The sequence below is a fragment of the Pseudorca crassidens genome, chromosome 5 (assembly GCF_039906515.1).
Source record: "Pseudorca crassidens isolate mPseCra1 chromosome 5, mPseCra1.hap1, whole genome shotgun sequence".
In the NCBI taxonomy this organism is placed as follows: domain Eukaryota; kingdom Metazoa; phylum Chordata; class Mammalia; order Artiodactyla; family Delphinidae; genus Pseudorca; species Pseudorca crassidens.
In genome coordinates, this window is record NC_090300.1 from 136,517,185 (window position 1) to 136,529,297 (window position 12,113).

Here is a 12,113-nt window from a genome sequence, read left to right on the forward strand (position 1 = left end):
AGGGAGCAGGGAGGGGCCCTTTGCTGGAGGAGAACTTGGTGTTTCACCCTGCGGAGAACCAAGTTCAACGCTGACTCTTCACGGAGGCTTCCGGACCACCGTTTGAGTTTGCTTGAGTAAATTTCATTCTCTTCCTTCATAATTGAATCTTTTGATCTTCGCTGATGTTACATCTTTCTTTTCTCCCTTGATGCTATTTCAGATAAAGTTTTTCTCCTGGTGCAGACGAGCAGCTATGTATTTTCCTAGGGTTTTGTGAATAGTCAGGGAATAAACTTTGCCTGCAGTGTCTGACAACAGCCATATTCTTGGTGTCTCCTTAGGTGGCCATAAAAGTCATCGACAAGAAGAGAGCCAAAAAAGACACCTATGTCACCAAAAACCTTCGGCGAGAGGGGCAGATCCAGCAGATGATCCGCCACCCTAACATCACCCAGCTCCTTGATATCTTAGAGACAGAAAACAGCTACTACCTGGTCATGGAGCTGTGTCCTGGGGGCAACCTGATGCACAAGATATATGAGAAGAAGCGGCTGGAGGAATCCGAAGCCCGCAGATACATCAGGCAGCTCATCTCTGCGGTGGAGCACCTGCACCGGGCCGGGGTGGTCCACAGGTAAGGGCCACGCCATGATGCTGATCGCCAGTTCTGTGCTGAGTGGACGGCACTGTGCTCCAGCGTGCTCCAAGCAAGGTTGAATCCTTGCAGCCTGTTTTACAATTCTTCTGAAGTTTTGTTTCATGGACTTGTTTTGTGAGTCGGGTTAATGCTAACATGAGGTTAAAAGAATAATGTTTGAAGTCAGAGTTGCCTGGGTTTGCATCCTGGCTCTCTCCTTTAATTGTTGTATGCCCCTGGGCTAGTTAGTTAACCTCTCTGAACCTCAGTTTCTTCTTCTGTAAAATGGGAATATTCGTGATACTTATCTCATGGTTGGTATAAGGGGAAATGAGTTAATATACAGAAAGAGGGACTTCCCTGGTGGTCCAGTGGTTAAAACTCCACTCTCCCAATGGAGGGGGCCTGGGTTCTATCCCTGGTCGGGGACATAGATCCTGCATGCCGCACGGCATGGCCAAAAAAAAAAAAAAAAAATTAAAGAAAAACTATATATATACGGAAAGAGCTTGGGACAGCGTTTGGTACACAGTAAGGGGCACGTTTAGTGTTGGCGGCTCTCATTATTATTATTTGCAAAGTAATGAGAACAGTTGCTCAGGTGCCTGAAAGAAGCATCAATGTTAAGATGGCGTGAGATCGTTTTTCAGCGAGCGACGGTGCTTCCATCATATTTGCTTTACATATGGTAGTCGCTTAATAGCTGTTTCATTCAATGGCACTGAATCACCACGTGAAGTGTGAACTTGCCCTTGAAAGTTAGGCATGTTCTCCATAAGCCAAACCAACGTTGCAGATAATTATGAAAATCAACCTTTTTTTTTTTTTGAACAGCCTGTTCCTTCCTGAGGAGGAGCTTTGCAAGCAAACCGAGTGGAAACAGGATTCTTAGCCGTGTTGCCGTTGGTGGTGGGTGCTGACTTTAGCGCTAGACTAAATGAGGTCAATGCGATACAATAAAATAAGAAAATGAAAGCGCTCTCTTTCCCTCCCAGGAAAGCGTTGACTTCACCGATAAATGCGTACTTCTTCCTTCACGGAGTCATAATTCACAGCTACTCCGGGTTGTTGAGAAAACTTAGGGCTCACGTTTGATTCTCATTTACAAAAGCAAGAGCAAGGAATTATATATATGTGCACACACATACGTTTAAAATTTTTTGTATCGAGATACAACTCACATACCATAAAAGTCACCATTTTAAAGTGTGCAAGTCAGTCATTTTCAGTATATTCACAGAGTTGTGCAACTATCACCACTGTCTAATTTTACAATATTTCCATCACCCCGAACGAGAAACCCTGTACCCATTGGCAGTCACCGCCCCCCCCATTCCCAGCCCTCCCAGCAGCCCCCGGTAATAAGCACCAATCTGCTTTCTGTCTCTATGAACTTGCCTATTCTGGACGTTTCATATAAATGGAAACAATATATGGTCTTTTATAAGTGGCTTCTTTCACTTAACTTAACCAATGGGATTGGCACCGGGGGATGCTCTACCTTGGGTGCCTGAATCTGGGACACTGTGGGGAGGTCCCGGGTTCGGGAGGACCCTGTGGGGAGGTCCCGGGCTCAGGGGCAGAGGGGTGGCACTGGGGGGAGGGAGCCAGCCTTGGCCAGCCCCCATTCAGGCACATCCTTTTCTCACTAAGGTAAGAAAACCTCTCCTTGTACATATTTTTAGTCACACACATTGTCACGAAATCACGATTCATTAGAACTCTTGGAGTTTCGATCAGCAAGGAAGGGAACATTCAGAAATTTTAAGTGAATAACGCTATTTTTGGCTCTTTCCAACAATACCCTTGTGTAACCTGCCGTGTCAGAGCTCTGCCGTTATTAGGAAAATGATGGTCGTAAGTGCTTCTGCTTCTGTCTTCGGTGACTAAGATGACAAAGGCAGAAACCTCAGGAATGAATCAGCTTGGGTTACCCACTCAGCTGGTCACGGCAGAAGACAGAACCCGGGGAAGAGCTTTCCGAGAGACTCAAGGTGTTATTACAAGGGTTTCGTGCTGTCAGAAATCAGATGTGCACCGAGCTTGGAGCTTTGAGGACAACAAAGGGAAAGCCAGCAGAGGCTGTGCATCGCTCGCTGGTCCCTCCCACAGGAAATTCTCAACAACCATTTTAAAGTAATTTTAACAAAATCCAATCCCTCTCAGTGCAATTACTGTCAGAATGTCAAAGGAATGAATTTAATAATGTTTTGATAGCAAAGACGGTGTGCTTTTTCTCTCTCCGATCTCCAGCGTTCTACTTCCCCCCTACCTGGAAATATATTCATCAGCCAATAGTGGCAAAGGCTCAGATCTTTTAAAGTTAGGGAAGATTGGAAATACAGGTGTTGTTTCGGAGGAGTTCTTTATCTTCTTCTCTAGAAATCATGTTAATGAGCATCACCTGTGCACACATGGGCATAGGTGATTAGGTGGTTGAGACAGCACAGGAAAATGTTTGTTTAGAATATATTCATGGGTGGCTGTACCTGGACTGTCTTGATTTTGAAATGTTCTATACGCCTCATTTTTAGGAGCCGTAATCTGGCTGGTATCCTATATGCTATAGCCTTTTTCAGTGGTGGAGAATCTTCTCCTTTATGCTATGGAGGTGGAGTGAATTTCATAATTTATTTTGAGGTTAGATTTTTCAAATGAGTAAGAGAGTTTAGATAGCATTTCAGAGATGTCCTGGAGTCCCTGGCGGGAAGAGTTCTGAGCAAACAGATTGGATCTTCCAAAAGGATTTAGGATGAATTTTGGTGGCTACATAATATGATTTAAAGGGCTTTTGGTCATGTGTTAGAGGATGCTTTAAAAAGCACAGCTCCTGATGAGGCTGGTCCTATATCGTCATGTCATCATCAACTCAATGCCTAGCAGAGCCCTCATTTCCTGTGAAATTAAATCTAAATATTTAATTATCTCTCCAGAACCATTTAACTATCATTTAAAGGAAGCAAATCTTTAAAAATCTTGTAACTATTACAAGTAGAAGGGGAAAAAGGAAACTAAACGTCTATAAAGTAGATTTCCTTAGCTGGCAGAGAACTTCATTTAAAACTGGACCTGCCGTAGCTTCTGTGTCTTCTACAACAGGGTTGTCGTTCACTTTTGCAAAGTTAGAATATGGTCTTAACTTCTTCATTACACCATTTGAGGATTGCCCGAGATGCTTTCGGTTTAAAATCTAATGAGGGTTTCTTTTCTTTTTTTCATTTTCTCTTCCGGGCTCACCCAGCAGGGTGCCCAAATCTGATGATTTTCCTATTGTACGAAGAGCGTTGACTCTTCACATCCATCATCAAGAATACTGATTCTGGGCTTCCCTGGTGGTGCAGTGGTTGAGAGTCCGCCTGGCGATGCAGGGGACACGGGTTCGCGCCCCGGTCCGGGAAGGTCCCACATGCTGCAGAGTGGCTGGGCCCGTGAGCCATGGCCGCTGAGCCTGCGTGTCCGGAGCAACGGGAGAGGCCACAGCAGTGAGAGGCCCGCATACTGAAAAAACAAAACAAAACAAAAACAAAGAATACTGATTCTGCCAGGAGGCTACTTTGAGATTCCTCTGTTCATTCAAAATAACAAAGTCCAATCAAACTGTACAGACAAGACATACCTGGGTAACACAGTACCACCATCCCCTAAGCAGGAAGAGACAAGCCATAGGGGCCCGAGGACCGGGAGAGAGACGCAGACGATCAAAGTGAACGGGAGCCTGTGTGTCAGCACGGCTGCTCCCAGAGCCGTGTCTTTATTCACTCATCAGTATTGGGGAAGGACCTTCTGCACTTGGGAGGACTGTGGGGCAAGAGAGGGGAGTCTTCTTCGTTCTCATGGGCCTGACAAGAAGCAAGCCCGTCCTGTACTGGTGGGGGGTTTTAAGAAGCTGTTTTAACTTTTAAGTTTCCTTGGAGAGGAGAGAGAGGACAAGGCACACGAGAAGGGAGCGACTTCTGCTCATATCGGGGGCTGTTGGAGATACCAGGGCCTGAGCACATATCTGGAGGTGCTGGTTATATAGATCAGAGGTTTTTTGTTTAATTGAGTTTGAAAAAATGTGACAACTTTGTGGACTGGGTTGCACGGTGGTCGGCCATGTGGATTTTAAAGCCAGACCGCCTGCGTCCACGTGCGGAGACTACCACTTAAAAGCTGCACTGTGGCTGGACTTCCGTGGTGGTGTGGTGGTTGAGAATCCACCTGCCAATGCAGGGGACAAGGGTTTGAGCCCTGGTCCAGGATGATCCCACATGCCACGGAGCAACTAAGCCCATGCGCCACAACTACTGAGCCTGTGCTCTAGAGCCTGTGAGCCACAGCTACTGAGCCTACGTGCCACAACTACTGAAGCCCACGAGCCACAACTACTGAAGCCCGCGTGTCTAGAGCCCATGCTCTGCAACAAGAGAAGCCACCGCAATGAGAAACCTGCGCATCACAACGAAGAGTAGCCCCTGCTCGCCGCAACTAGAGAAAGCCCGCATACAGCAACAAAGACCCAATGCAGCCAAAAATAATAAATAAATAAATTTATGAGGAAAAAAAAAGCTGCACTGGGCAAATCACTTAGGCTTTTTTGCCTCGCCTTCCAGAGCTACACAGCAGGTATAAGGGATTATCCACTTCATGTTGTTGTGAGGATTAAATGAGTCAGTTCATGTAAAATGCTTAACACCGAGACCCTTAGGAAGTACTGAGTACGTGTTTGCCGTAACTACTACTGAGTCCACCTCATTCACTTTATCCACAGAGGCTGCGTTCTGTGTGCTCAAGGCCTCACAGCTGTTCTCTGCTTGTACTGCCCTTGCAATCTTTGGATGAATCGTATTCATCCTTCGGGTCCCAGCTAGGAAGCTCACGTCCTCCAGGATGCCCTCCAGGCTAGGACCCCTGGTCATAGATTCCCTGGCACCTTCTACTTTGATTTCCAAACACTTTTCACAAGATAACTGGCTTGTTTGCTATCTGTCTTCTGCATAGGCCACCATATAGCCCAGCGCCCAGCCCAGTACTCACACAGAGAGACTTTGTTGGATAAATGAAGGGAAACTGAACGGATACAGTTAGTGTCAGAGTTAGCACTGGGATGGAAGGTTTTGGTCACCCATTCATGTTCTTTCTGGAATATTCCATATTCCCCCTGGAATTTTAAGGGAGTTTCTTCATTGACTTCATACCAATTTGTTTATTTTTCAGGTCACAATTTGTAGAGTGGCATCTTTTTAGTGAATGACCAGCTCTTTCATTTTATAAACAGAATTTGTTTCCGGAGCATTGTAGGAACTCAATAAAGGTTTCATTTTGAATAAATAAATCAGGTACATGCTTAACAAATTGTTCTTATGTTTTACCAAATTGCCCATCTTGTAAATAAATCAAAGATTAAAAAATCATTTGGTTTTAATACAGTGCTTCTGAAGATAAAACCTAATCAAAAACGAAAACAGAAACGCCTCTTGTTCACGGCAAAATGCTTATTGCCTTGGGGAGTTATGTGATTTTCTGGAATGCTTTATTCTTAGCTTATGACCGAAATCCATCTTGTGGCCATCTCCACAGGTACAGCGTTCTCCCCCAGACCTAATCCTCTGTGGGTTTGGTCCAGGCTCCCCACCTCCTGCCCGGGCCCCTTCTCTCTGACCTTTCCTTCGAGGGCTCATGCCCCCCAGTACTGTTTGCTTATCACCAAGTGAACCACTTAAGTCTTTCCTGGAGTCTCCCCATTCACTTTGTCTTAGAACCTTTAACTTCATATCCTCCCCTGGCCACACCAGCCTCTCACCTCTTACCTATTAGTGGTTGCTCAGCTGAGAGTGGCCCATTTTCTCATTTCCGCCGTGAATGGCCCGCCAGGTGGCCCTTCTCGTGACGCCATTTTCCAAAGAAGAATCAGAAGCCCAGAGAGTTTATGTAACTTGCCCAGGGCGGCTCAGCGGGTCAGTGAGAGAGACCCAGCCTCCAGAGCCTGTCTCCTTCCCTCCCCAGGCTGCCGTGTTGGACCAGGCCTTGCTCAGCCCCTCCACCCTGGGCCTTCGCCAGCTCTTTCCCAGCTCCCCCATGTCTCCCTCTGTCCTCTTCTCCCTTCCCTGGAAGCCTGGCAGCCTCCAGTTTATGCCCCTCAGTTCCTCACTTTCATCTTGGGTCTCAGCCCTGAGTGGCCCCTGGAGGCTCTCGAGTTTCCCGCCCCTCAGTTTAGGCCCGGGGTCTGTTAGAGGCCCGACCTTCCACACTCACTGCATGGCCAGGTGAGGCCCAGGGGAGAAACTCTTCCTTCATCCCCATCCCAGTATTCTGGAAGCGTGTGTGTGCAGGGGCACACAGACACACGTACACACGCACACGTGTGCTCGCCACACGTGGGTGTGCGTGCAACACATATTCACACACATGCAGTCTCATACGAGTACCCATGCACGGATGTGTGCTTTTCCCGTAAGCATGCACACCCACATTCCTGCTCTGCAGCGTCCTGGCGGTCCTGGCCCTCCCCTCCCCCATGGCGCCCCAGGACCCTGTGTTTGTTATGGCAACAAGGCCCTCCCCTCCACCCCTCAGTCTGGGAGGGCAGAGTTCCTTGTGGCCAGTCTCCAAATCTTAGAGATTATCATCTTTAAAGAAATGCAAGGAACCTCTGGGTGGGTGGGCGGGCAGGGGGAGGGGTGCTTGGTAGCCTGTGGGTGAACCTTTAATTATTAGCTGTGGCCTGTTCGAGCTTGTTCTTTTGAAATAACCTAGAACAAAGGGCTGGTGATTAGGGCTGTCCCCTTGGGCCTTCTCTCAGTCTCTGGAAGGATGCCTACCCACCCCCACTCCCCACCCCCAAACACTGTAGGGAACAGGACCCAATGTTTGGTCTGCCGAGGGCCGCCATGATGAGTCCCACTGGGCATTTTTCCTGGAACTGCCCAGTGACTAGAGACGGGTCCAGAAGCATCTGAGCCTGCACTCTGGGCTTGGCTGCCTCATGCTTTGCCAAAGGCCACTTCACTGGCTACTCTCCTTTGTTCCTAAGACGCACCATTGCCACTCCTGTCCCCCAGCACTGTCCTAGTCAGTGGATCCTCCACATGTGCCCCATCCCCTTTCTTGCTTGTCCTGACTCCTCTTGGAAGCCCCTTTGGCCAAGGAAAAGCTATTTCCTGTCCATCCAGGGACCACTTTCTTTCCTTCGCTTTGGCTTGCAGTTGCAAGTTCACACCACCTCAAGTTTGCCAGACACAGAGAGGAACTTCTCACACTGCAGGACGGGAGGAAGAGCCCTCCACTTCTCTCTCGTCTCCACAAAGTGCTAAATCCGATCAAGGACCATAAATATGAAATTGAGCATTACCCCATCATCAAGTGCAAACCAGTCAGCTGTCAGAACCTTCCTTCCCATCTGACAGATCTGACACTTAACACAGACAAATATTTTGCTTTCGGGATGGAGCTAAAAACCATGCTTTTCACATGGACCATGGGGGAGGTTTTCTGGATTATAGAGGCCTGCCAGTGTGTGTGTGTGTGTGTGTGTGTGTGTGTGTGTGTGTTTCTGTGTATTATATATTTAAGGTACATTGTGATACACTAACACTAAAACCTTGTGAATAAATTCATCCTTCTTTTGTTACTCATGTAATTATTTTTCAGTTTTTGGCCTTTGGGGTCATATGTTGAGTAGCTGGGCAGAGGGTCTGAGTGGCCCACTGTGCTGAATGGATTCATAATTAACTTCAGGTGGTAAGGATGCTCCACAGTGAACATCCTGAATGAGGTACTTGGTGGTAGCCATAGCATTCCTAGTACTGATCTCCTAGGAAGGGAGAAAATATCCAAGAGCTACTTAAAAAATTAATAGATTTTTTTTTTTTTTTTTTGCGGTACGCGGGCCTCTCACTGTTGTGGCCTCTCCCGTTGCAGAGCACAGGCTCTGGACGCGCAGGTTCAGCGGCCATGACTCATGGGCTCAGCCGCTCCACGGCATGTGGGATCTTCCTGGACTGGGGCACGAACCCACGACCCCTGCATCGGCAGGTGGACTCTCAACCACTGCGCCACCACGGAAGCCCTAGATTTTATTTTTAAAAGCAGTTTTAGGTTTACAGAAAAATTGTGCAGAACTGCAGAGTTCCCACCTCCCTTCTACATTGTTTTCCCTATTATTAGTATCTTATGATAGTGTAGGACATTGGTTACAATTGGTGAACCAATATTGATACATTCTTATTAACTAACATCCACAGTTTACATTAGTGTTCATTAGGGTACATAGTACATTAGGATACTCTTTGTGTTATACATTCTATGGGTTTTGACAAATGCTTGATGTCAGGTAGCCACCATTATAGTACACAGAATAATTTTACCACCCTAAAAAAATGTGTTCCACCTATTCATTCTAGCCCTCCTCCTGCAACCTCTGGCAACCAGTGAGTCTTTTCACTGTCTATAGTTTAGTCTTTTCCAGAATTTGGAATCATACAGTATGTAGTATGTTCATACTAGTTTCTTTCATTTAAAAACATGCATTTAGGGTTCCTCCATGACTTGATAACTCATTTCTTCTTACGGCTGAATAATATTCCATTGTCTGAGATGTCCCCCAATTTGTTTATCCATTCACCTTCTGAAGGATATCTTGGTTGCTTCCAAGTTTTGACAATTACGAATGAAGCTGCTGTAAACATTCGTGTCCATAAGTTGTCAACACATTTGGGTAAATACCTAGGCTAAAACGACTTTTTAAAATATGATTTTAGACCCTTTTTTCCTAAAGAGTCAGAAGGAAAGTCTTCTTCTCCTCTTTCTATTTAAATCTCCAAAGACAAAGCAGGAGGTGGAAATAAAGCCAAAAGAGGTTGAATGTTCCCTTCATTTGGGTAGATTAAGTACATTGATCTGGGCAGGTACTGCTGTAGCTACCTTTCCATTAACTAGTCATGGAGGCGGTTAGATTGGTTATCACTGAAATCCTTGACCAAAGGGTATGGGTAAACAAGCCATTAACCAAGTTTGTTCTGAGCATTTTTCCTAGGGGTTGTGGGTGGCTATGGGATGCAATGGGTGAAAAGAAAAACTGATTTCATTTTTCTCATTTTGCCTAATAATTACATTTTAATGCCTTCTCCCCTGGTTATATGACATTTTCCCGATTTTAAAAGTGGGCTTTTTTTTTTTTCTTCTACATTTTTCTTGTTTTAGCCTTCTATTTATATCATTCTTCTAATCGCTGTGGTTGTTCTCTGGGCTTTTGTGGCCCCCGAATTATCCAGCTTAGTCTTACTACTCTCGACAATTGCATTCTTTTAACTCGCCTCTTTAAGCTGTTTTTCTTTATAGTATTTGTTCTGAACCAAATTTCTCCTTTAATGCCCTAGTGTGGCTTCCATGCTTCCCAGGGAAAGAGGTTTAATTTTGCTGGAAACAAACTGTGGCTCTCCTTTAGATTAAAATAATGCTGCTGCTTTATAATCAGTTTTCACAGAATCACAGTTTGGACTATTGCTGGCACACTGTTTTTCTGAGTCTGTGCAAGTGGCTGGGAATTGCCGTATTTGCTTGAATATAAGGGTGCTGTCTTCTGTCCCCATCCTCTTCAGGAAAGAGGACGTGCCTTACAGAGTGCTTGCAAAGTCTCTGATAGTATGGGGGCACAATCTCCATTTCTTTATTTTCAACAACATAGGACCAGTTAACCTTGACCTGACTCACTGAGGACTTTGGGAACTCTAAAGTCGCCTGAGGAAACCAACAGAAGGGGAGGCATTTTGCGTGGCTTTAATAATAACTTCTAAAGAGAGATGACTCACAATTGTGATAGTTTGTGAGACCACTCTAAAATCGATTCACTCAGCAGATAATTTATAGAGATTTTAAATGGGCTCTTGTTATTTAAATGACTTGGGATAATATTTCCGGCAAGCGCCCGCGTCACAGACAGATACGAAAAGTGCTTTATCTCAAATATCCAATCAACTTAAAGATCATCTTACACTGGAAACAGCGGGCCGATGATTCTGCTGGATCACCTGAAGCAGGATTCATCCTGCCCCTGCCTGCCACACGTTTGAATGAAATTGTGTCATAAAATGTGAGGGTGTGGGAACAATATTTCTACAATTAATTATGTTAGGATGATAGTATATGCTCTTAAATAGGAAGGTGCAGCTTCGTAGGTCAATAGTATAAATAGTCATTTGATAATTTCATTGCATTTCTAAAATTTATATATTTGTGTTTTCCAAAAACACTTCTGAGGGGCAGGGTCCTCCCACTGGGAAAGTGTGGAGGAACATCTTGCACTGGGGGTCACCCTGCATCTGGACATATGTGACATCTTTTAAAGCCTGGCACAGTTTTTCAAGTGTATCGTTTCATTTGAATTGAAGTGCAGGTATACAGTTCTTCCCGTTGGTGGTGCATGTGGATTAGAGACTATCGATTTACCTTCCCCAGCTGCCAGGTTCAACGCAATCTCCCTTATTCAAGTGTCCAGCCTTAAGGCTACCGGCCACCTTCCAATTTTGAAATCCACTGGTCACTGTTTAGAGCCCACCTTTTTCTGCACTTGACTCCTTAACTCTTCTCGTCTTGAAATGCTGCCCTTTTGTCGTCCTGGGCTAATACTTCCCCGACTCTTCCTTCCCAGCCAGCTCTGAATGTCGGTGTTCCCACCAGCATGTCGTCCTTGGTCTTTTCACCCTCATTCTCTACCCTCTCCCTGGGCATCTCATGTCCTTTCCAGGCTCAGCTTCTACCCATACTGAGGTTGAAAATTGGTCGTCTGTAGGCTGGATCTTGCCTGCAAGGTTGACCCACGCACTGTGATTGTTATTGTTGTTTTAAATGTGAATTTGTTGCCAACATTTAAAAAACTGGGATCGAATCGAGATTTCTGGCTTCTCTTGGGAAGCAGGATGAGGTGGCAGTGCTGAGACCAAGCTGTGAGACACTGTCCCCGTTAAATGGGACACTTTTGCTCTCCTGGCTACCACGGTCCTAGCAACTGCTGCTCCCCTTACCTCTGCACTTTGAAGAAGTGCTATCAGTTGCCATTTTTGTTTATCATGACCACACTATTCTAGTCCTAACAATAGAGATAAGAGGACAAAAATAATCCTATTGGCCATGTCTCTATTCAGAAGTGGGAAAATAAAAGCTGGACCAAGAATGCTGTGTTTCAAAACGATGGAAGAAATCATTTTGTGTGTGTACAGAAGGGAAGAATATTCTTACATATTTAATGTTCATGGTGTGTCTGAATTGACAGGCTGCAGTTTAAGAGCTCATAGTCGTTGACATAGATGGTTTATACTTTTGCCTGTGTTTTTTCCTTCTGAAATCCCAAACGATCTCTTTGGTAATGTAGATTCATTGGTATTTGCTGAGTACGGAATGTGCAAAGGTACTGGGGCATAGTGGTAAGCAAGGCAGACATGTTTCCTGCCTTCAAGGGACTTACAGTCAGCTTGTACAGATACCACAGGCCCCTCACACTCAGCATGACCCTGGGTGC

At 45.6% G+C, this 12,113-nt stretch overlaps 1 protein-coding gene across 1 annotated transcript in view; it reads left to right on the plus strand.

The window, feature by feature from the left end:
- Positions 1-12,113, plus strand: part of HUNK (hormonally up-regulated Neu-associated kinase) — a 112,883-nt gene that overhangs the window by 46,169 nt on the left and 54,601 nt on the right. Inside the window, exon 2 of the mRNA XM_067739337.1 lies at positions 324-616. Within this exon, the coding sequence (XP_067595438.1) occupies positions 324-616 (293 nt within the window). The remainder of the gene's footprint in view (positions 1-323; positions 617-12,113) is intronic.